Raw genomic sequence first — 26,187 nt, 5'->3', positions numbered from 1 at the left:
CACAGGACAATGAAAAGGCACTTCTGTACCCCATGGGCATTCTCCCTATTGAATATCAAAGGTCTGCTGCAACCAAGCAACAAGTCTCAAAAAGTTGCAAGAATTCTTTACAATGGGGCAAGCGTTAGGCAACCTAAATACCGGGATCATTACCAGTTCCCCCTTTAATAAGATTATATATTGCTGATTGTCTCCCTTTCCTGCATGGCTCATATGCTGCTTGCCTTCTTATTGCAAGCTCTTCAAGGCAGGGACATTTCTGCCTCTATGGCCCCAGTACTGTAAAGATTGTTACTGTGATTAACTTTAAGCACATGAAGTCACTGGGACTACTCACATGCTTAACTTTAAACACATGCATACATGTTTGCAGGATCAGGGCCTATGTTTGTCCAGTGCTTAGCACAATAACCCCTAGTTGCTAATATGACATAATAAACAAGGATAATAGACCTGGTTTTCAGAACTACTCAGCACCTGCAGTTCCTATTAAAACTCAACTGGAATTGTAGGTGCTCAGCAGCTCTGAACATCAGGACTAAAGGCAGCTATGGTGGTGGAATTATTAAACTATTAAAACTGAAGATCTAAATGTATTACTGTGACAGACTGTACCATTATGTTCACCATTTTACACAAGTAGGATAATTTTTTTACAAAGTATGCCTTGGGAGGTATCATTTGAAAACTCATAATTCACTGATCATTATTGTCCTGGTAAAATATGTGCAGCAACATTGTATGTAAAGTTATAAGATTCTATTGTATGATGTTACGAAGGAATATTCCAATTCTGGGGAAGCAGCTGAAACCAGTTCCTCATACAAAAGGCACCACAGCTATGTGTCAGCATAATCAAATAGACTATCGCCCGCTTCAGCAGCCATTCTTTAGCAGGAAGAAGGGCGTAAGGGAGAAATTTACATTTTGGCAAATAAACAGCTGGAGGTTCCCCTCCCAGACAGACTTGCTGTCCCCTGAACCCCAGCTGGAGGTGATTCTCAAAGAAGAGAAATGCTTTAACAAGGGGGAACAGAGGACACAAATCGCCTCTCATCTCTAATTATGGTATCAACCATGGGCAATGGATGAACCCCAGGCTCGGGGAGGCTAGCCCCCAGCCGGGACCACCCCTTCTGCTCAAGGCCCCATCCCTCCCACCAGAGCCCAGAGTCCCCCCATTCCCAGTGTGGCAGTCAGCCCCCACCTCACACCCCCAGGCTGCTGAGTGCCCCAGCCCTGGAATTCCAGGCAGGTGAGCGGGTGGCATGGCCCTCCCTCCAGCCCCAGAGTGCCGGGCAGGCAGCCTAGCCTCCCTCCCCCAGCTCCGGAGTGCAGGCTGGCTCCCATTAGCACCCCCGGCCGCAGCCTGGGGCCCCAGTCACAGGAGGAAGAGCCTCCCACAGCAGAGCCTGGGAAGCAGGAAAGGGTCTGGGGGCGGAATGTGGGTGGGGCCACACAAGGCTGTTTGGGGAGCCACAGTCTACCGCTGTCTTTGATACCCACCACCCATAGTATCAACGTATGAAAGATGAAGGAAACATCAGTGAACTGGGGTAGTGGTCCTGGCTGAAGGAGTTCAGCCAGCAAAAGCATGTGGTGAGAAAAACCTTTGCTTTTAATTCATTTAGTTTGTTAAGTTCAGTATTATCTTGTGGTTTACCTTTCATTTCTTTGTCAACAGTTATTGATATGAACTGTAACCGTACAGATCACTGCTGCAACCACTGTTATATATTTGCAGCAAATATTGTACAAAGGTTGTCGAGTGAGGTGTCTATGACAAGGTTATGATTTGCTGGTTATGATTATGCTGTCTGTGTGTGTGTGTATCATTTTTGTATTTGAAGTTATGCATATTGGCTATGTACTTGTATCTCAATGTGTTTGATTTTAAGTAGCCTCAGTGAAGCATTTGGTCAGCGTCTTGAAAAAGGAATTTGTAGATTAAGTGTCCAATCAAGAAACACTTAACTGATGAATGAACCTTGGGAGACTCCAATCCACATGAGAAGTCTTCCTGGGAACATTCAAGGTAGCATGTGAACCATGGCCATTCTCCCTGTAAAGAACTGAGTCATGCATGGACATGTGACTTGCCCATGTGACTTAAACTCCATCTTGCTGCTGTGATTTTCCACAGTAAGAACAAAGGGGTGTCCTTCCACATGGCAGAGGATGTAAATGGCCCTGGAAACCCCTCCATTTTGTCTTCAGTCCTGCTTCTTACCTCTGGAGGAACTTTGCTACACTGAAGCTCTGAACAAAGGACTGAATGACCCACCCAAATCTCAGAGTAGCAGCCGTGTTAGTCTGTATTCACAAAAAGAAAAGGAGTACTTGTGGCACCTTAGAGACTAACAAATTTATTTGAGCATAAGCTTTCATGAGCTACAGCTCACTTCATTGGATGTAGATGTACTCCAGAGACTTGATTTGAACTTGCAGTTTATTCCATCACTGCTACAAGCCTGAACCAAGAACTTTGCCATTACTGTATGTAATAGATTCCATTTAACCAATTTTAGCTCTCTTCTATATTTCTTTCTTTTTATGAATAAACCTTTAGATTTTAGATTCTAAAAGATTGGCAACAGCGTAATTAGTGGGTAAGATCTGACTTGTATATTGACCTGGGTCTGGGACTTGGTCCTTTGGGATCGGGAGAAGCTTTTTTCTTTTCCTGGGGTATTGGTTTTCATAACCATTCATCCCCATAAGGAGCGGTGCTGGTGGTGATACTGGGAAACTGGAGTGTCTAAGGCAATTGCTTGTATGACTTCTGGTTAGCCACCGGGGCAAAACTGAAGTCCTCTCTGTTTGGCTGGTTTGGTGTGCCTTAATAATAAAGGACACCCAGCTTTGGGCTGTGACTGCCCTGCTCTAAGCAATTTGTCCTGAATGCATACGCTCAGTTGTGTCCCGCCAGAGGCAGCACTGTTACAGTAACCAATTCTGACTTTTATGCCTCATTGCTTGTAATCACTTAAAGTCTACCTTTCTGGAGTTAATAAACTTGTTCTATTGTTTTATCTAAACCAGTGTGTGTTTGGACTGAAGTGCTTGAAACCTCCTCTTGCATATTTTCTATCAATGAGATGACTGACTTTCTATGAGCTTGTACTGCACAGAAGGAAACAGCTGGGCAGTACAAGATGCACACTTCTGGGGGACAAGTTTGGGACAGGGAATTTGCTAGTGTTACTCTGCAACATAGTTCTAGCCAGCCCCTACTGAAGCAGTTATATCATTCAGCTGGGAGTGATTTTGCATGTTAAAGGCAGTATATGAACAGGCCAGGAGTGGTTGTTCTCACAGAAAAGCAGTGTGAAAGGCACCCATGTTGGAGGGTTGAGAGGACACAGCTGTTCAACTGTCCAGACTGTACTCTGGGGAATGTTGCAATTACATAGGCATTTCACTAGGACACTGGAGCTAACATGCACTGTCATTGTCAAGGGCCACCATGAGAACAGTTCTGTATATGTAAAAATACATTTAATTCACGCTGCCTCAAAAAGGTACAAAAGTTGGGCCTGATCCTCCAGCTCTTATTCATTAACTTCAGTGGGACTATTCCAATGAGTAAGAAACACAGGACTGGACCCATATTTATAATTTCAGAGACTTAAGAACAAGTCATTTTGTTTCTGCAGTAAGCCTGAATTCAATAAGGAGATTTAAAAGTCACAGCTAACATGTGAAGGGTATTTTTCCATTAAAATAAAAGTGGCTCTGGTTGATTTGATCCAGCTTACTAGTAGAATTTTTGCTTTGTAGACCACCACAAAGTGGTCTGAGGTTCAGATCCTCAAGTATTTTATAATTTGTCTGAAAAAAAAGGGTTTAATATAAACGTCCGTCCAGTCTGCTCAGTCCACCACACGCTATTACAGACATTTTCAAAATTAAAATCCTCACTCATCTAACTTCCTCAGCAGCAGCAGCTGGACAGTTAGTTGGGCTTACCTATCACCGTGATGTTCATCTTGTAGCTACTTCTCTTCTCATGGGAGTGACGGTTGCTAGCTTCACATCTGTATTCTCTCAGATTATTTAATTTAGTTTGTCTGTCCCTGAATTCAGCATATGTATTATTAAATACTGTGATGGTGTGAATAAGTCTGTTTCCTCTGAAGAGCGTATAGTTTATAGGTGGAGTTCCAGACATGGATTGACAGCGTAGGAATAGGGTCTCCCCTAACACCATCTCCGTGGATGAGTTGGCAACAGAAAGAACTGGCTCAGAGACTGGAGCTAAAAGGAGAAAAAACTGTTATTGAAGAAGTTGTATCAGGGGTAAGTCTAGTACCAGTAGTTAACTAAAGACTGCCATATTAATTTATACATGATATGTAAAACATATGCTACCTATTTAGCATCCACAGATTGCTTATACTTTTGTTCCAAGGGATAAAGAAAGGTACCCACATTGGCTGCATGGGTGTATTGCTAGCAAACAACTTGATTTCTCTATGGTGCAGTCCTCCATGACCAAGATAACTTCTGCCTCCTACTGAGATTGGGGGTGGGGGGAACTAAATAAAAGCAGGTTTCAGAGTAACAGCCATGTTAGTCTGTATTCACAAAAAGAAAAGGAGTACTTGTGGCACCTTAGAGACTAACCAATTTATTTATGCTGGAAATGGCCCAACTTGATTATCATACACATTGTAAGGAGAGTGATCACTTTAGATAAGCTATTACCAGCAGAAGAGTGGGGTGGAGGGAGGTATTTTTTCATGCTTTGTGTGTATATAAAAAGATCTTCTACACTTTCCACAGTATGCATCCGATGAAGTGAGCTGTAGCTCACGAAGGCTTATGCTCAAATAAATCGGTTAGTCTCTAAGGTGCCGCAAGTACTCCTTTTCTTTTTAAATAAAAGCAGAAGCTGATGGAGTTTCAGATAAAAATTGGTGACTGAAAAGGTGTGCAAAGTATGTCTAGCTACTGAGAAAGGTAACATGAGGTAGGATAGAGGGGAAGGTCATTGGGAAAGGGATGCAGCAAACCTTTGAAGGGAGTGACAGGGCATGGAAATGGGAAGACATGCTAATTTCCTTCTCCACTTATGGCTGGCCCTGGAAAAAGTGAACCAGTTTGCATCAGTACAGAACTAGTTCTGTATGTCTAGAGCAGAGGTGGGCAAACTTTTTGGCCCAAGGGCCACATCTGGGTATGGAAATTGTATGGCGGGCCATGAATGCTCACAAAATTGGGGGTTGGGATGTGGGCTCCAGCTGGGGTCAGAAATGAGGAGTTCAGGGTGCAGGAGGGGGCTCCAGGCTGGGGCATAGGGTTGGGGTGTGGGGGGAGTGAGGGCTCCAGCTGGGGATGCAGGCTCTGGGGTGGGGCTGGGGATGAGGGGTTGGGGGTGCAGGAGGGTGCTCTGGGCTGGGACCGAGGGGTTTGGCGGGTGGGAGGGGGATCAGGGCTGGGACAGGGGGTTGGGGCGCAGAGGGGGTCAGGAGTGCAGGCTCTGGGCGGCGCTTACCTCAAGCAGCTCGCAGAAGCAGTGGCATATGTGGTGGGGGCAGCATGCAAAGCCCCCTGGCTGCCCCTGCACATAGGAGCTGGAGGTGGGACATGCTGCTGCTTCTGGGAGTCACGCGGAGTGAGGCAAGCCCCTGACCCTGCTCCCTGACTGGAGTGCCAGAACGGGGCAAGCCCCAGACCCCGCTCCCCAGCAGGAGCTCGAGGGACAGATTAAAACATCTGGAGGGCTGAATGCAGCCACCATGCCGTAGTTTGCCTACCCCTGGTCTAGGGACTACAAGAAAGTCGCACAGAAGGTTACTTGCTGTTTGCAAACAGCAGAGACACCATGTTAATTCAGGGATTACAGTCTGACTCTGCAAACCACTGGACTACTGAGGTGCTCAAGTGTTTTGCAGGACTGGGCCCTTATATCTCCTTATCAACTCACCGTAAACAGTTATCTGTACAGGGTTACTCTCCTTGATGATCCCTTTTATCTCAGCCCTACAAACATAGGACCCGGTGTCATTCACCTGGGCTTGAATAGTGAAGTTGCTGGAAGTTTTCAACAAGACGCCGTTCTCTGGAGGTCTCTTTATGATAGAGAAGTTTGCTTTAGGAGAGCCATTAATATGGCACCACAGGCTTAACCTCTGATTTTCATCTAGGTCAGTCAAAGAAGGAGTCAATATTGGCTTGGCAAACAACTCTGCCAAAAATATAGACAATGGATAGAATTAATTCAGGTTGTGCATAAGGGCAAAGTAGCTACATTTCCCAGACTACCCAGGGGAAATAGGGTGACTAGATGTCCTGATTTTATAGGGACAGTCCTGATATTTGGTGCTTTGTCTTATATAGGTGCCTATTAACCCCCACCCCGATTTTTCATACTTGCCGTCTGGTCACCCTAACGGGGAAGGACACAATGAAGTGAGGAATTGTTTGTGGTCTATTAGCTATTTTTATCCACCAGCTTGGTAATGATACATAGTCTATTGCCATCCCAGGGCCCCTCTTTTGTGGCCTGGGGTGGCCCTGCAGGCACCCTGCTTCAGTTTCCCAGAATAATCCAGTCATAGTCAAGGTGTTTGAAGTAATATCCCTCTCAATATAATTCAGCTCCCAAAAAGGCCCTTTTCTGCTCACCTCTCAAGGTTAGAGTCTCCTTCCTGGGACTTTGTTCCAGCCCTGGCCTGCCTAGCCTGTAGGACTCTCCGCTCTGGTTCAGTGGTTTCCCAGCCCTAATTCCTAGGGCTCTGTCCAGGCTGAGCTCTTCCCCCTCACCAACTCCTCCTTCAGCCAGCTTCTCCCTTGACTGGCCTTGGAGCCTCCTTTTGAGTCACCCTCCAGCCAGAGTCAGGCTCTTGGTCTTCCCCAGGTGGGTCTAACAACCCCAAAACACTGGTCTCTGCTAGCTGGGAGAGAAGGGAGCCTTGCCTCTCCCACTTTACAAGGCTTAAAGGAACAATGGTCCCTCCCTTTCAGGCACTAACTGCTCCTTGGGACCACCTTCCTCTCTCCCTACGGCTGCTTCAGTTGCTTCCCTGGACATAAAGAACAGAGTAATTACCTCCTCTGGCCTTAAGAGGACAGTACTCCTTTACAAGGCACAACAAATCTGTGGCCACGAGCAATGGACACAACAGCTGCTAAATGAATCACGCATATACAGCAAGGGGGGTAGAACCAGGACCTTCAGCTCCAAAAACACAGACTTCAACTACTCAAGCCAAAGGAGTATCTCCAAGAGCTGTGGTAATGCTGATGTTTATATTCTCGGTGACTCTCTGACCACTAAAGAGAAACACAATCTCAAAATCCTTGAGCAGGTCTGATGTCCCTTCCAGGATGAGGCAGCAGAGACACACAAACACATTGAAGAATGGACATGACATACTCCCCCACCAGTTAGCCAAAGCGGATGTCAGCACTACATGAAATCCAAGAATTAATGTGGGTAGATTAATCTCCAACCTACAATTTAGGTTGGAAGTATCACAAGAAAAGGTTCTGATGTCAGATTTCTTTGGGGGGGGGGTTCCCAGCCAGACTATAAATTGGCAGAAACAGCCTCTCTCATGGTATTTTAGCACTTTTGTTTGCAGACATAGCTCCAGCCAAGAAGTGCATATGAAAATGGACAATAGTGAAATGGCCAAAAGCTTTTTCTGAACCCCCATGAAAATAGTTCAGTTTGAGTTCCTGGTGAAGGTCCAGGTCTGGTTCTTACTTTATCCAAAAAGGCTCACCTGCCCTTGTCTTAAGCCAGAAGGAGAATTATTTTAAAAGAACCGAGCAGAGAAATACTACCGTGAAGGTTGGTGACATAGGAGCCTAGATTAAATGGATTAAATAAAATAGATATTCAACCAATCTGCGCATGCCGGCCATGTGGCTGTATGGCTATTCTGCATATTACATGATTAAACCCCTAGGGAACCCTCATTCATTATAACATAATAAGAAAAAACAACAATAACTCAAGCAATGACCCAACTTGTGTGTGGCACCACTGTCCTCTACTGGATGAAATGAGAATTGCTCAACTGCAAGTCATAGACTTTACACTGCAAGCTGTGTAAGAAGATTCTCCTTTAATAGAGCACTGTGCATTTGGAGCGGATGGATGTTTAACCCCATTGTCACTGTGAAGTTCCAAATGGCCATGGCATGCAGTTTAATGATAACCATGAAATGCCGGGTGGCCATGGATTTATCAGTACCTTCTACTGGTATAGCACTTTACGTTTCCAGAGTACTTTATTAACATCCCAGAAAAATATGACCATCCTCATGCTACCACTGGAGCAAACTGAAGGACAGAGAGGATAAGGGTCCATATAAACTATAGAACAGCCTACATTCAAAACTTGGTGGATTTATCATGGCTGGACTTTGGCCCTTCTCTAACACTGGCTGCTCCTGCCATTGTGGATGAGACCAAACCACTTTATAATCAGGATTTTTTAAAAAAATCACTCTTTCCCCCCACAGCCCTAAGTTAACTTGGTCACCTTGTAGTACAAATGTGATCTTTGCTGACGGACAAGCAGTGGCCAGGCCCAGGTCCTCAATGTTATCTAGGTGCCTATCTCCAATTAAAATCAGTGGGAGTTAGACACCTAAATACCTTTGAGTCTCAGTGTCAGCCAGGATTAGAACTCAGGAATTCTTCCAGGTGCGAGTGTCACCCTCCTAAGCTAAGAGTGATCTAGAATTAACAGTGCTCCTACCTTCCACAACAATGTGCATGCTGGTGGTTTTGGACACTCTCCCCAGTTCCACTTTGCATGTGTAATTGCCATTGTTCTCTACTGTGGCTATTGCAGAGTAGGTCAGAGAATTCTGACCGCGTGCACTGTTCAGTATTCTTCTGTCTTTCTGGATGAGGATTTCAATTTCATATTCCCGGGCTAGAATTGTTGTGCACACAATGTCAATTTTGTCTCCCTCTGTAATGTTCCGTGGGGACTTGGATGTCAGTTTAGGATGTGAAAACGGTTCTGAAAGGCAATAAATATAAAGCCATTGTGACATCAACCTTCTCCTTTTTAAAAGAAAATATTTGTTTGGGTCAGTGAGGAATTCACATCTTTGCTGCTGCTATTGTTTGGCTAGATACCCTTTTCTGCAGAGCTGCATTAACAAGGAAGCAATGCATCAGTTCACATGGTGAAAGCTCTGCCAACAATCTTTTTATTTTAAATTGAAGCTTAGATTTTAAGAGAACCCAGCTACAGTTGCAGAAAGACTCCAATAATTTTTGATCCTGCAATTTTCCATCATCTTTGCTAATGACAATAACAAATGGTGTACAGAGTTGTGCACAGATGTATGTGCTGTATATGAATCAAGACTTACATTTCTCTTGGAGACCAGTCCTGCAAGTTACTGAGCACCCACAACTTCAACTAGAGTGATGGGTGGGCAACATAGTAATCAGCTGACCTAACAGCACAGATCAAAACACGTTAGAATCTAACCCTGATGACACAACATTTGGATTTGGATCCTGAACACTGATGACATTAGGGGGCGTATGGATCCAGGGTTTTAGTTCACACCTATCTTCCCTCCAGTAAGCCAAGAAACAGATCTGCTCTGTCTCTTACAAATACTGCAGCATTCTCATACAGTCACACAGGGGACTATGTTTTTAACTAAAAACAATGATATCACCATTTCAAGATCTCCATGTTTCAGGCAAACAACAAATTATAAGAATTACAAGCGGTTACAGGGAACCCCGACAGAGGTGCCCTCCTGCGGACAAGCGCGGTGATGCACAGCCACAATCTACCTCAGTGTCCCCTTCATCCACCCGTGCAAAGGAATATTGTCTCTCTCTGTGGCAAATTCAAACCATTTTTTCCATATAAAGTGTCACAATCAACGGATCCCTTGTAGTAAAAACAATTCCTCTCAAAACCACACAGTAAAACAGGTTACAAGGCAGCAGCTCTTCAGTCCCAAAGGTCACTGTTCCCAGGTCGCCCACCCAAGAGTCATTCTCTGTCCCAGCTCCTTTAGCCACTCTCCAAGCATCTACCTGAGAGTCCTAACACCCGCTTCTCCCCCACAAGGCTTTTGTAGCCCCAAGTCAGGTCTCCTGCAAGAGGGCTCCCCACAGTGTTCCACTCCTCAGGCCTCCTTTTGTGAGTCCTACCCCTGCTCCTGGGGCCCTCGCTCCAGAGTCAACCCCTTGCTTCTGGGTCCAGCTTATACTGACCGAGTGGTTCTTCTCCTCATTCCTTGGGCCTCTGCACAAGCCTTCCTGAAACTCGTTAGGGTTCCCCAACTCTAGCCAGTCCTCCCAACGGCTTTCCTCACAATTCATCACCAACAACTAATAGTTACGACTCTCCTTCTGGTCTCCTGCAGTTCTTTCCCTCTGGCCACTTGCTGCTGTCGGTCTCTCCTCTGTTCTCAGGCAGCATTCACCTGCCCCTTCCTGACCCTCTCAGGGTACATCTACACTTCAAGCTGAGGGTGTGATTTCCAGATCAAGGAGACATACTTGCACAAGCATCCTAAAAATAGCCACAGTGCCACAAGCAGTGGGAGGAGCTACTGCCCCAAGGACGTACCTATGGTCCTGGGTGGATATGTACTGGGGGCGGCTAGCCCTTCCCACCACTTGAACTGTCATGGCTATGCTCTGTTTTTAGCACACTAGCTCAATCAGAGCTAGCATGCAGATGTCTCCTCAACCTGGAAACCACATCCCCACCTCAAAATGCAGACATGTCCTCCGTCTATTCTCAAGCAGCTCTCCCCTGCCCCTCCCTGGCCTCTTACAGGGGCCAGTCACCCTGTGACACAAGCAAAGAAATGTAAGGGCACAAACTAAGGGCATGTCTACACAACAAAATTAAGTCGACTTAACTTATGTCAACATACAGCTGCCACAGTAATTACATCACTTGCGCATGTCAGCACTTTGCTGCTTGTGTCAGCAGGGCATGTCCTCACCAGGAGCGCCTGCACCGATTGAACTGTCAGTGTGGGGCATTGTGGGAAGTTTCTGAAAGCCAGCAACTGTCAATGTAAGCAACGCAGTGTCTACACTGACACTGTATTGACCTAACTACATTGACGTTGACTCTACGCCTCTCACGGAGGTGGAATTATTACATCAACGGGAGTGAAATTTTAGTGTAGACACTTACATAGTTAGGTTGACATAAGCTGCCTTGCGTCAGCCTAACTCTATAGAATAGACCAGGCCCAAGCAACTTACCCACAACTGTAACAAGTGTCACGTTACTGGGCTCTGACGTTTCAGAACCGACTGCTGAATTAACCTGGGCAATACATTGAAAACGCAATATTCGATCCCCCTCTTCAACCGGAAATTCAACAGATGCAAAGTTTTCTTTTAATTCTTGCTTCTTTTTCACTTGTGGCAGTTGACTGGACAATAGTTTTTTGAACACGAAAATGAAGGGAGGCTTTTCTTCTGGTTCTTCACACCGTAAAGTCACAACTTCACCCTCCTTTAATTCTGTTTTCAGGGCAGTCAGTTTTGGCTGGGACAGCCCTTTTGAAAAGAAAATAAGTAAATATAATGAGACAGACCTACAGCAGAGACTATCTGTGACAATTGTGCTAGTGGCTATTTTAATGAACGAGCAGAAACAATCTGATCTCAGACCCAGGTCAGATTTTTACAGCTGACCAAAGTCTGGAATTGAACATCCAGGAACTTTAGGGAAAGTATTTTGCTGTGTGGAGGGGCACTCCAATCATACCGCTGTAACCAGTGAATCAAGACCTCTCTCATCCCATATCTCTGCAGTATTGGACATCCCACAGTGCACTTTCCTAGCTAACTTAGGCGATGTTTGCACTAGGAGCGTTCTACCAGTATATTGTGCCAGCAAAGCACTCCCAGGGTGAATGTAGCTATACCAACAAAGCTGCACTTTGTTCCAGTACAGCAATGCCACCCACATGGGTGAAACACGCTATAACAACAGAAGTGAAGTTTTGCCACTATAACAGTGTCTACGCTAGGGGCTTCTGCTGGCACAGCTGTCAGTGAGGGATCACACCTCTTCATACTCCTGACTAACACAGCTGTGCTGGCAGAAGTCTGGTGTGGACATAGCCTCAGAGACCACCTGTCTCCCCATGATATACTGACATAGTGATGGTCAGTGAAGGCATCTTGTGCTGGACCCTCTTTGATATAAGTGGGGAGCATGCTGGAAGGATGTTCTCTCTTAGGGCCCCCTCCTTTGGGGCTCACTTCCCCCCTTGGTTTGGCTCATGTTTGTTAATCTTCAGGACATTCTGCAAGGCCCATCTTTTTTCCCCTCACTTCTAAGGAGATGGGCAGGTAGGGTGACCAGACAGCAAGTGTGAAAAATCGGGAGGGTTGGGGGGTAGTAGGCACCTATATAAGAAAAAGCCCCGAACATCGGGGACTGTCTCTATAAAATCGGAACATCTGGTCATCCTATGGGCAGGGCTCAGCAGCAGTGGTGTGGGACTCTGGTGGGGATACTCCAGGAAGGGAAAGCTACACTAAATGTTGCCATACCTGGGTGGCTGATGGAGTATCTGATCTTAGGGTAGTTGCCACCTCTGTTTATTCATGAGTGTATTTTTAAAAGATTGCCAAGGACACTCAGAGCTTTGCTGGGTAGAGTAGTAAAAACTGCACTAAATACATCCATGGTGCCCACAGCTGCTGGTGGAAACAGGAGGGTCATGATTTGCACCTCACCCCATTGACCCCATTCCTTGGCTGTGCTGCCAGAAGGGATTTCTAGCAGGGAGTTTTTTCCTCCCCTTCCGGTTGGTCGCACTGCTGGAGGAGGAGACAGGGCTGGGCTGACCTACAGTTGGCAGAGCCTGCAGTGGCCTCAAGCAGTCACTCACTTTCCTTTTGCTCAAGGCCAGCCTTGGCATTTTAAATTGTCAAACCACTTTGCAAACATTAATTAACCAGCTGCTCAGTGCAGAAAGAGGGAATCCTTGTGTGACTGTGGACTCCTTAAATCAAGGTACTGGGGCAGAGCTCCAGAGTAAGTTACATGACTGAGCTTTATTCGTGTCCACGCTGTATGAGTTTTCTCACAGTGCTGACCCCACCTGCAGCTGACCCTGTCCCAGCAGGCACTGGGCTTAATGTAAAACCTGGGAATGGTTTCCTGTGGCAGCCTCTTCTGAGGATGCGCCAAAGTTCTGGTCAGGAATCTGGAGGGGCCATCTCCAAGACATTAGAGAAAGCTCCCCCTCGGCTGAGAGTGTCTTCCATAATAACAAGAGATAAGCAGATTTTAAAATGAAATGAGCATCACTCTAGTACAATCCAGATGCCCTTTCACACACCACAACTGGAGGATATGAAGTATACTGAGGAAGACTGAAATCTCTGTGTTGCTGAGATTAATCATTTAATGGTAGCATGCAAGAAATAACTGAGTGGTAATGTTCACATCTGACATAGGCATGTTGCTTTGAGCCAGCATAGGCTTGATCTCTGTCACTGCCTTTCTGTTTAGAGGTGGAAAGAAAGGAAGCTTAGTTCTTCTTGAGTAAACCTGTATTAATGTGTGTAAACTGGCTGCTTATGTGTGTAAGCACTACAGAAGCATTAACTGCATACCAATTTGGGGCTTCTGAGGGCAGCCCTTGTACCCTCCATTGAACACGTGGCCCTAAATTCATCAGACAGGCCAGTGACCAGTAACAGAAATGTCTCCACTCCTGTACCCCCATCCCTGTATTAAGCAAGAACCATGGTAGCATCAGCCTGGACTGGAGCCCTTTGGAAGTGCTGTTCTCAGTAATGGCACCATGTTTGAAGCATGAAGGTCACCCTCCTTCATCAATGTTTCCAGCTCCTGCACTGGAACAAGCAACAGGGAAAACTTGATTTCCCCATTTGGATATTGGAACTGGGGGTACTGGTCCTTTAAGGGAGTTGTTCTCAACCAGGGGGACATGTGCCCCTGGGAGTTTGCTGAGATCTTCCAGGGGATACATCAACTCATCTAGATATTGCTCTAGTTTTACAACAGGCTACAGAAACAGCACTAGCGAAATCAGGACAAACTAAAATTTTCAGACAGTTACTTGTTTATACTGCTCTATACACTGAAATTAAAGTACAATATTTATATTCCAATTGATTCATTTTATAATTGTATGATAAAAATGAGAAAGGGAGCAATTTGTCAGTACTAGTATGCTGTGACTCATTTGTATTTTTATCTCTGATTTTGTAAGCAAGTTCTTTTTAAGTGAAGTGAAACTTGGGGGTACAAAAGACAAATCAGACTCCTGAAAGGGGGATGAAGTCTGGAACGGTTGAGAGCCACTCCTTTAAGGCAGGCTACCGGCCCAGTACAGCCCTGGACCCAGGCTTTCTAGGGGTTGCCATTCCAAGAGGGACAATATGAAATGGTAGGCCAGAACAAGGAATGTTGGGGAAGGAGACAGGGATATGCATATGCTCCTCCTCATAAGGGGTGAGGAGGGAAAAGAAACTGCCCCCCAGATGCCAATTAGTACCAGCTGCAGGATGATTTTTTTTTTGCTTTGTATGACATAAGGATCTGTTCTTTAGGAATTGGAATGAGGATCTGCCACTGGCCTGCTGAGTGATCTTGGGCCAGTCACTTCCCCCGCCCCGTGCCTCAGCTTATCCTCATTTTACTGATACTGCCCTCCTTTGAAACGCATTTTGAGACCTCTGGATGAAAAGCACTAGAGTATTATTATTAATGTACATGGATTGAGTAGAACATAATCTATTCTGCTTTTTGTAACAAAGAAGACGACCATGGCTGAAGAGATACCTACCCTCAACTTGAACATCCAAATCATCACTGCTTTTAATCTTCCCGTTTGCCTTCACAGAGCACTTATAGCTTCCCGAATCTGCAAATCGAGCTGGAAATATTTTGTAATGTGCTCTGTCTTGCTCCGATGTGGTATTATACAGAAGACTGTCATCCTTGTAAAATAAAAAGGCATGCTGCATCCAGAAACTGGCGCTTTTGCTAATGTCCACAATACAGGTGAGTTCAATTGACATTCCATTCTTCACCTTTTGGGATGGCACAGTGAGTTCAACTTTGTTGATGGTAATAACTTGACAGGGAACGGAAGGAAAAAGTCACATTTAGTTTCAATTTATCCAAAGCAGTGTTGTTCTCTGAATTTGCTACATAATGCTCATTGCAGTTGCTAAAGGCTGAGAGCTCTGTGAGACAGGCACTGTCCTACTTTCTGGCCCTGAGCCTGCAATTAAATCCACACAAACAATCTCCCAGCATATGAAAAGATGCATGTGATTGCAGAATCAGAGTCTATATTTGTATCATGCCTTGCACTATGAAGCCCGGATTGGATATGTCGGTGCTACCCCAATACAAATACAATATAATTCCAAAAAGAAAAGGAGTACTTGTGGCACCTTAGAGACTAACCAATTTATTTGAGCATAAGCTTTCGTGAGCTACAGCTCACTTCATCGGATGCATACTGTGGAAACTGCAGTATGCATCCGATGAAGTGAGCTGTAGCTCACGAAAGCTTATGCTCAAATAAATTGGTTAGTCTCTAAGGTGCCACAAGTACTCCTTTTCTTTTTGCGAATACAGACTAACACGGCTGTTACTCTGAAATATAATTCCAGTTATCGGAATTCCCTTTTTTCAAAATCCTCATTATCTGAATCCACAATGTTCCCCCCATGTAGCCCCATGCTAGTTAATAGCACTTCTGTTTATCTGGATCCTGGTTATCTAAAACTTTTGGATGTCCACCAGGCTTTTAGGATAACTGGGATTATACTGTACTATTTTAGCCCACCTCTCAATCCTGTTGTTTAAGGATTTTTGTGGTTGATGCTCAAGGCTCCCCTCCCATCTAGAAAAAAGTTTTCATTTTCAAGCAACACATCTGTACAACGAAGTGATTTTTTTTTTTTAATTACAAGATGAAATGGAGAGCAGGGAGGGGGAAATGCAATTTTGAGCACATTTTCCTTTTGCTGTGAATATTTTGCAAAGCCCTAGTTTTAACATACTGCTCAGATTCCTGTCCACACTGGTCAGAGGAACCACGTAGGAACCATTCGGGCACCAATTGTGTTTTAACACAGTTGTCGTCACTACAGTTTGAAAAGTCATGTGGCCTAAATACAACCCATGCTGGCCCACCTGTTGAATCCTCAGAGTTAATTCAGCGCTCCAGGATATCCCACCTCCTAGTGGGTGGGATTTCCTGAAATTCTGTTTCAACTTGGGGAAGCAGGTCAGCCTGCCACAGATGCTAATAATGCCTAAATAAAGAGAATGCTCTTTCGTATCAGTTATAGTTAAAAAAGGCAAGATCATGTGGGATCCACCCCTATGCCAAGAGTCACAGCAAGGTCTCTGAGTAACAGCCGTGTTAGTCTGTATTCGCAAAAAGAAAAGGAGTACTTGTGGCACCTTAGAGACTAACCAATTTATTTGAGCATAAGCTTTCGTGAGCTTTCGTGAGCCGATGAAGTGAGCTGTAGCTCACGAAAGCTCATGCTCAAATAAATTGGTTAGTCTCTAAGGTGCCACAAGTACTCCTTTTCTTTTAGCAAGGTCTCTATGCACCATTTAAGTCCTACTTGAATGGTGCATAAACTTGTGCTGCTGCTCTGCTCTGGAGTGAATTATTCTCAGGCAGAGAACAAAAGTGAAGACTATAGGCAGTGCTAAGCAAAGATGGGAGAGAAAAGAAAAGAAATGAGAAAAAGAAACAGCAAGAAAAGAAATGTGGTGACTAAAGAAGTTCGCAGCACAGTGCATAAGGGGTTAGTATGAAATATTTCAGAGCTTTGTCTGCCCTATTGAGCTAAAGGGAAATTTTGCTATTTATTTCAAACAAGAGCAGGACTGGGCCCTTTGCATCCAACCTCTGTATTCACAGCAAAGTGAAACACCAAACTTTTCAAACACCTTTTTTTCATCTGTCCATAGAGTCATCTCAAGTGCTACCCCCTTAAAGAGGAGAAAGAGGTGAGGTTAAGAGAACAGGGAATTCTTCACCCCAAAAAACAGTTGTTTTCCTCTGAAGTTCATTGTAGCCTTCCTGGGCTGCCATGAACTACTCATCTCCAATTTCCAGAGACAGCTGTTCTCCTAGAAACTTGACCACAGGAAAATCTTTCCTGAGGTCACTGAATTTTAGATATTGGGGAAAACTAGACATTTTAAATCACATTTGTGTATCCCTTCAAACATACATACACACACTCGAACTTGGGGAGCTTAGATGAAATGGAACTTAGTTGCAAACACCTCTTGATTGGGATTTGCAGAACAAAACCCCCAATGGATGGGGTTTTGCAAAAGGAAAACCCAGTTTGCTTGACCCAGCTCTACTGAATTTCCATTCTCTCTGCAGTAGGATGAGAAATGTGTGTACTAGAACTGGGAGGATAGAGATAGCTAAATGGGCCTGCAGCTCATAGGTGCCAACTCCGTGGGTGCTCCAGGGCTAGAGCACCCACGGGAAAAATCAATGGGTCCTCTGCACCCACCGGCAGCCAAGCTCCTCTCACCCCCCACCCCACCTCCTCCTCCCCCGAGCGTGCCATGTCCCCGCTCCTTTGCCTACCTCCCAGCACTTCCTGCCCAGCCACCACCAAACAGCGGTTTGGCAGCATTAGCATGCTCTGGGAGGGAGGGGGAGGAGCAGGAATGTGGCGCACTCAGGGGAGGAGGCAGGGAAGAGGCAGGGGTGGGGATTTGGGGAAGGAGTTTGAATAGGGATAGGGAGGGGGTGGAGTTGGGGCGGGGACTTTGGGGAAGGCGTGGAGTGGGGGTGGGGCCAGGGGCAGAGTGGGGTCAAGTGCCCAAGGGAAAGAGGGAAAGTCGGCGCCTCTGCTGAAGCTGACTTGTTCTGGTCTGCTTATCTCTCATGATTCATTGTTTCCAAGTCCGCTAGCAAGGGAGTTTCAGCAAGAGAGGAAAAGCCAACCATTATACTTATCTGGGTAAATGGAAAATTGCAGAGCAGCCCAATGTGCTGCTGTATCTAACCCTGTAGGCCTTGGACCAAATTGATCACTAGAGTAATTTAGCAGAAGTCCCAGGAGTTATTGCAGGTTCTTTTATCTGCTTTACCTGGCTGCATGATAAAAGATACACAGTGACTGGAGACACAGTTGAAGCATTGGTTGTATTTTCTGTACTGCCATTTGAGGCTGGTCTTTCAGGAAAGGGAAGATAAATAAAGCCTGATCTTCCAACTTTTGCTCCTGTGAGTAGTCCTGACCCTACATGAGTGGCCCCACTGATTTCAGTGAGATGATTTTCACAGGTAAGGACAACTTGTGTGAGTAAATCTATAGAATCAGGCCCATCATTACAGCCAGGTAAATACAGTTTTATTTCTGAATGTATATTATTGTTTAGGGTTTTTTAACATGAATGTCGGATTCAGCATAATTTTTCAGGGAGCTTTTTCAGGATCAAAAGCTCTGAATTTTAGGGAGACTCTGTGAAATTCTATACTTTTACTTTGTCCTCTCAGATAACGGTTACTCAGGGCTCCCATTCTGCAAACCCGTCTGCACTTGAGTAACCTTACACATCTGAGCAGGCCAATAGCACTCAATGGGACTACTCACGTGAATAAATTTAGGCCAGTTCTACACTAAAAATGTTAGGTCAACCCAGCTACATCACTCAAGGATGTGGAAAGTCTGCACTCCCGAGTGACATCGGTAAGCCAACCTAGCCCCCATTGTAGACAGTGCTAGAGTGATGGAAGAATTCTTCCACTGACTTAGCTACCACCTGTTGGGGAGGTGGATTAACTTCAGTGACAGGAGAACCTGGTCGCAGGAGTGGGCTCCAGTACTCCTCTCATTGCTGTAGTGAGTTTCTACACTGAAGCACTACAGGGTTTCTAGTGAACATGTAACCATAGGCATGTGGATGTGTGTTGTCCATGTTACTCAAATTGTCCTGAGCTATTGAACTTCTAACTGTCCAAACATTGGGCTTTACTTACCCAAGTTGGGAGAAATTATGGTCCTTATATAGAGTTAAGGTGTGTCACTCAGAAAATCCCATTATACATGTATATAAAAGGGCAAGACTTACAGTGACAAAGTCGAGGTCTCTATATAAGGTCAATGGAAGAATTCTTCCATCAATGATGGGCCTGATTCTATAGATTTACTCATACAAGTTGTCCTTACCTGTGAAAATCATCTCACTGAAATCAGTGGGATCAAAAGTTGGAAGATCTGGCTTCAGGAGCAAAAGTTGGAAGATCTGGCTTTATCTATCTTCCCTTCCCTGAAAGACCAGCCACAAACACATACGGCCAATTCTTCAACTGTGTCTCTTTTATCACATAGCCACGTAAAGCAGCAACACGGTCAAGTATCTCATTTTCCAGAGTTTTGTTAGTTGATGTCACAATATTCAGATTTAAATGTAGGTCTCTTTCTTGGTGAACAGCAAAGGAACAGTTAAAACCCATCATTGCAAGATAGTTTTCCCCAATTATTTCTCTTTCATTTTTTTCCTGCAGGAAATAATTACAGTTTCTCACACAATTTCCCAGTTTTCTGGTGGCCCAAATAGGACTAAGGAGCTCATGACTGAAGATTCAATCTGCTTCCATATCTCACAAGCCTCAATCAGGCAAACTCTGCATAGCTCATCTCCCGCTGTTTTATACTAGGTCTGCTATTATGTTAAACTCTTATGCACTCCAGCGTGGCAAAAATGTTCTAGTAAATACTGCTTTTCAAAATGTACAAATTGAGGGCCTGATCCTGAAACCCTTGCCTAGCCAAATCTCCCATTGCTGTACACAAGCCTCTGCTTAGGAACAGTCGAGGTCCAGAATACTGCAGAGAAATAACGCACATCAGAACTACAATTAATCAGGGAAAACTGCATAGTACCTGCACGCAATGGGTCAAATTAATCCTTGGTGTAACTCTACTGACTTCAATGGGATTATATCAAGATTGATTCTCACCCATTCTGACTTCAGTGACATTTGAGCATGTGTTTCAAGGGATTTAAAGTTAAGCACATGCTTATGGATTTTGCTGACTCAAACCCTTTTGGACCATATGGTACTATGATTTTTTAAGCAGAATTCCCCATTAAAAGAAGGGTAAATAAGAACAGAAGAATCTGGCCCTGTAAATATATCTTTGTTATTAATAAATATACTCTTGCCTCTTAATATGAAAAATTCCATCCAGATCCATTGGATCATTGTTACAATTTTCCAACAGATGGCAAGGTAATACCAGACCAGTTTTGTTTTTTTTAAATGGCATCGAAGTACTTATTTAATAAAGAAATATTTATTCCTTTATCACCTCAAAAATTATACATTATTAGCTGGTTTCAGAGTCTCAGCCGTGTTAGTCTGTATCCATAAAAAGAACAGGAGTACTTGTGGAACCTTAGAGTCTAACAAATTTATTTGGGCATAAGCTTTTGTGAGCTACAGCTCACTTGATGCATCCGATGAAGTGAGCTGTAGCTCATGAAAGCTTATGCTCTAATAAATTTGTTAGTCTCTAAGGTGCCACAAGTCCTCCCTTTCTTTTTACATTATTAGCTATAAGTCTTATTCATGTAGCTATAAACAAGTCAAGGAAAACAAGTTTATGGGCTTTGTTTGCTTTCGCTCGTCCTAAAATTAACGGCTGGTGGCTATGCCCAGATTGCTCAGAATTTAAATTACCAATTAGCTAGAGGGAGCTCCTGAGAACCCTTGTTCACATTCAACCACCAAAATGAAAGATGCGGTGGGACAGTTTCCCTGCCTCTGGTGGAGTTGCCCCCTCCCTGTTTACTTGTAAATCCTCCTAGCCAGAAATAGCTTTGCCTTGGCATTCATGAAAAGGCCTCTGAAATGTTTTTTGTATTCAAATGCTTATTTCCCAGCATAAGGGAGGGAGAATGGGGAAAAGGAAATCACTTGCTTCGCCTTAGTTTCAAAAGGACACTGTTTCAACATCATGCTGAACTTTCAGTACTCTCTGGATATTTTGCAGAACAAAGGGTAAATACATCCAGCAAGTGCCCTTAATTTACATCTACCAAATGGTCTCTCCTCCCTTCTGGGTTATGGGGACAAGACAGCGGCTTTGTTTAAATATGACAGCACTAGTAACTAGATTCCCCATTCCATCCCTTCTTTTGTGAACCCTGTCAAATGAGATTTACTGGGGGGAGGAAAGGAAAAAATATTGGCTGCACACTGCTGATTGAAACACAGTTTGCAGGAGCAAACACTGTCCATCAGGGTCCTTTTTGCCAATATTTTGGGTTAAAGACTAAATGAAGATGTTTGAAAACTTTGTATATTGCACATTACCAACATTGTTTACTCACATTGAACATTTATCATTGCAATATGGAATCTTAAATAATAACTAATCCTACAAAAACCCCCACTGACTTCAGAGGAGTCAGGATTTTACCCAAGATGTCTGGACGGGATTCTGTTTCTAACTGACCATCCATGCACATTTTGTGGCATTTTTTAAACAAAAGTAGACTTCAAGTTAAATCATTTTACATGGGTCAAATTCTGCTCTCAAGTTATACCCCTGCAAATCCAGAGAAACTCCACTGTGGATCCACACCACAGTAACTGAGACCAGAGCAGAATTAAGTCTTTGGCATATCAAGAATTTTAGAAGAAAGGGCACAACTCACCACTATCTTGAGCTTTTAAACTTGGACCTGGAAAAGTGAGAAGAAATGTTATATTCAAAGCTTAAAGACTGAGCTTAAGGACAAAATGCAAAAAATTGGAAATTCTTCATGACAGAGAATTCTGAAAAATGTTTGTTTCAGGTTGATCAAAACATACATACTAGGACAACATAAAAAAATGCATGCAAATATTTAAACAGTGAACTTACAGTGTAAGAGAATCACCAGCACAGCAAAATACATCTTGTCGTTGGAGAGCAGTCACCTAGTTACAGAATAAAATGATCATCAGCTCTGGTTGGTTATGCCTTGCAGTCCTAAAGCATCACAGAAGTTTTGATTTTTGGAAAGAAACCAATAATGCAACTTTGCTATGAAAAGCTGTAGGTTTTTCCAGAACTTCGGCAGAAACTGGCTAGATATTGGTCAAGTAATCGTTCTCATTACTGGAAAGTGGAAGTGGCAAACAATGAGAATCTATCTGCTGCTAACAGGCAGATTATTGCTCAGGAAGTGACTGGTCTTTTCCTGAGAGACCCACTGAACTCAATTGCTTTGTTTAGTTTCTGAAGGTGTATTAAAAAACAAGAAGTCCCAGTGACATTTATCCTGAGACTCCTGTCATACATATATTTTGAAGTCATGCTTAACCATTTAAAATCAGAATTACATTTACTGTTGGCTCTTGCTGGATTCCCAGTAGACTATTCCTCTTCCTCCTGGCACTGAAAACCCTTTCAGAGCGGATTTAGATATGTAGCATAACTATGTGTTTGTCCCACTATGGCTGCTCACAAGGGCTGCTTTGCTGCACTCTCTATGGGACTGAAATTTCTATTGTGATGCATTGGCTCCACTATAGGTACTGTGGCAAGTTAAATTCATTTAAGCAGATATAGTGGTACAGCCCCTAGAGCAATGAGATCCTAATGCAGGGGCCTCGATCTGCTACCACTGTGCATATAAAGATTAATGTGTACTAATGTTTTTTATCTCGTATATTTAAAACTGTGCAAAATATACACACTCATAAAACCCAAATCCACACAGTTGTCTGGTTCTGGGATCTGTCTCCTATTAGAAATTTGAGCCAGCATTGGAAACAATACTCATAGGTCAAATTTCAGAACCATAGCTAAGTTTTCCAAAAGTTTGAGGCTGTTTGAATCTGGGAATTTGGTTGGAAGTTCTGTGAACCTTCTCTAGGGTGAGGTTAAGGTGCACAAGGATCAATTTGTGATTATTTATTTATTTATTTATTCATTTTGCATTGAAATCTGCAGTTTCTAGACATGAAAACAAAGTTGAAGTTTGTGATTTTGGCCACGTTTCATTTTGAGCCTCAAGCACTGAAATTAAAACTCAGTGGGGTGTGAACTAGAGAGGGACTGAGTACAAAGTGAAGGTAAAATGGGTGTAAAATGCTACCATTCAGCTGAGTCCAGATTTCATCCCAGAAGTACAGAAGACAGTAACTGTGTAACGGGCTCAGGTGGGAGTTGCAGTGGGTTTTTTTGTTTGTTTTGAAACAAGTCACTTCATTGGATGTAAGGTGTTACAAACACACAGAAACAAAGGTGTGATTTTTGGTACAGAATGACATTATCCAACAGTTGATGCATGCACTGCTGGGCAGCAAGCTAGGAGACCTACTTGACAGGTCCCTAGATTTTACCATGAGTCTCATGATCAATAGGGTTCTTCTTCAAGCCCAGTTACTGTAGTTGAAGTCAACATGTAGAGCACTTGGCTTTCCTTTTATACAGATGGGCAAGTCTTCATGGTTCGGGAGAAAAGTGAACCCTTAAAGCCTCAGAAATCAGAATGCAAAGAAAACCTTGTGTTTAGTCTTAAAAGCTCATGATTTTTTAGACCTGATTCATGACTTTTGAACAGTCAGAGCTGGTAACACTGGAGACGGTGCCCTGGGAGAAGGGCACAAAGAGAGGTGGAGTGGAAGGCACAGCAAAGTCAGGTGGGGGTGGAGTAGAGAGAAATGGTTTCCCTTAGCTCTTTTCTGCCTCTCTCGTTTTTTTTATTTTTAAACTATGTAACACTTTGCAGAAGTGGCAGATCTGAGTATGGATTTGAATTAAGAGATCTGAAAGTTCAGACCTTGTCTTTGCAATGGAGTCAGAGATTCTGAGAGGATATTATACTGAGTAGTCAGCAGAGCCCATGGAAAAAGTTACTGCAGCTAAAACAAACATGCACTGACTCTGGCCAGAGGCCGGGGGAAAGAAAAAAAAAATTGAACAACTTGGCAGTATGCATAAACAAATAGAAGGGGATTCATTAACTCCATCACCAGCCTCAGTCATGGTTCTTCAGACCCTGTTAACCCTTCTCGTGGCCTAAGATTTGCAGACATACATGTGGAAAGTAACATGGAGTGGTTGTTTTTTATGCCCATTAACCCACGTCCAATAGAAAATATTCCATTGCAGCAACTCAGGCTTTGTTCTAATTCTGTTTTGGCAAAAGAGGAATAAACGGGTAGCTGGCAAAGCAGAACTCAGGAAAACAGCATACGTCACTGATGGCTGGGGTTCGCCAGAGTTTGCTTTATAGATTTTGTCACAGTCGCATTTTACGGCCTTTATACATATGTATGTACATATAATATGCGCGCACACACACTCTCCTGGTCCATAGCATGTCTGCAAATATATCAGAAATTATTATGCTATAAACACACACAGTAAAAACTAAGTAAGGCTTTCCGGATGTGGCTAAATAATAATAGCAAACCTCCCCAACCCCCCCTCCCCCCCCAAAAAAAACAAAAAACAAAAAAACCTCCACTCTCTCTCACACACACACTTTGGCCATAACTCTACCATTTTCCTCCATAAAAAATGTTTCCCATTACTAGGCCAAATCCTAAAGTTTTTACTAAGAATATAGAGAGAGATTATTCACACACACATATAGAACTAGATGATGCATTACACACACACACACACAGTCAGACATATTTTCACCCATAATCGTATATATAGTCCTAAGACATGACTATGTAACAAATTGCAATGCAAATACCAGTCAACACTAACCATCAATGACATATGCAGGTTCCTCTCTTCTGCATTGCCAGCTTGTCCCCGCAATCCACCCCCCTCTCCCTCATAAAATTAGGGGAAAGCTTAAACTGATGTGGAATTTTCTCTCTGGGACTCAGTTTATTGCGTATTACAAACAGCCACTTGTGACTGATAGATAATCTACATACATCTCAATTTTAAGGTTATAGGTTTTCCCATACTTTTTTTAATGGTAAAGGGAAGGGTGAATTTTTAATGGAAAAAAATGTCCAGTTTATGGTGAATTAGACTAAGTAAAAGCTGAGTAAGGACTTCAGGATCTGACCCATTATTATTGTTTGTTACTGTTATGCAGGACACAGAAAGGAGATGTAATATTTTGCTCAGTTTTTAAATAAACTAATATATGAGTATCTCAAAAAGTATGCAAAATTTCTTTAGGAACTTGGTCCTTATAGGTCAGTATCAGACTTTTATTCTACTGTTGGACTGTAGCAAAGCCAAGAGGGAGAGGTACTGGAACCTAGCTGTTCTCTAAAAGCCTATGAAAAAGTAATCAAGGCAAAATACAAGGAGAGTCATTCAGCTTCAGTCCAGATGACAAGGGCAGAGAGTGCGGTCACTCACAGACAACATTTTTCAACAGGATGAGTAATCTGTTGGCAGTCTTTTGATTTATACAGGACTTGCCAGGCCTTTATCAAACTATTGCACTAACAAATGATGCTCAGCCTTATTCTAGTCAATACCTGATGCTTCAAAGGACAGTTATACAGGGACTATCATGTATTATATGTAGTTTGTACAGCACTTAGCACAATGGCCGTTAGTCCTTCCATAATATAAATGTTAAGTAATAACACCACCATGTGTACAGTTTATACCATGCAGCATGAGATCTGATTCACTGTACTGTTATCCCAGCTTGCCTCACTGCAGCATTATCCACAAAAATATTCATTCATTGTTTTAAGCCAGTTAATTTTTTTTATTGACTCACCAAATATTTTAAGTGTGATTCAAAAGACCTTCAAACTTTGCAGTTCTTGTAAATACCTGAATTATTATTGTATCTTTCATGAAAAGTCCTAATCAGAACAGAGAAACCCACAATAATCACTGTAAAATAGTCACAACCGGCATTCCTCTACCATTCATCATTTCTCTTATCCCAGCTGCACAAATAATCTCTGTCCCCCAAGCAGCATTCTAGGCAGAGCACAAGTGGACTTCAGCAATCCAATGACAGCACTTCTTAAAAGATGGCTTGCAACCTCTGGGTGCATGAAGGACAAGCCACAGGGAAGGGAGCATGGCCAGAGCTCTCAATTGTTCTCTAGAGTCACAGATTTCTTTTAGAAAGAAAGGAAGGGCTTGTCTACAGAGGGATATTTACCATCATTTCTATACCAGTATAATTATCCCACTATAGTTACAGCAGTATAATTGCCCTTATG

At 43.5% G+C, this 26,187-nt stretch overlaps 1 protein-coding gene across 9 annotated transcripts in view; it reads right to left on the bottom strand.

Annotated features, from left to right (window-relative positions):
* PECAM1 (platelet and endothelial cell adhesion molecule 1) overlaps positions 1-22,213 on the bottom strand; it is a 62,993-nt gene extending 40,780 nt beyond the window's left edge. For all 9 annotated transcript variants that reach the window (XM_084648372.1, XM_084648375.1, XM_084648378.1 and 6 more), the window contains exons 1-7: positions 21,896-22,213; positions 21,687-21,713; positions 14,800-15,090; positions 11,225-11,524; positions 8,718-8,987; positions 5,930-6,190; positions 3,970-4,257 (exon numbers count right to left, since the gene is read on the bottom strand). In XM_084648372.1, coding sequence (XP_084504498.1) covers positions 3,970-4,257; positions 5,930-6,190; positions 8,718-8,987; positions 11,225-11,524; positions 14,800-15,090; positions 21,687-21,713; positions 21,896-21,929 — 1,471 coding nt within the window. In that variant the 5' untranslated portion in view covers positions 21,930-22,213. The remainder of the gene's footprint in view (positions 1-3,969; positions 4,258-5,929; positions 6,191-8,717; positions 8,988-11,224; positions 11,525-14,799; positions 15,091-21,686; positions 21,714-21,895) is intronic.
* Between the last annotated feature and the right edge of the window lie 3,974 nt (positions 22,214-26,187).

This window comes from Lepidochelys olivacea (assembly GCF_965140295.1).
Source record: "Lepidochelys olivacea isolate rLepOli2 genome assembly, chromosome: 14".
NCBI lineage: Eukaryota > Metazoa > Chordata > Testudines > Cheloniidae > Lepidochelys > Lepidochelys olivacea.
The sequence above is the reverse complement of the archived record's forward strand: the minus strand, read 5'-3'. Positions and strand labels throughout refer to the sequence as shown.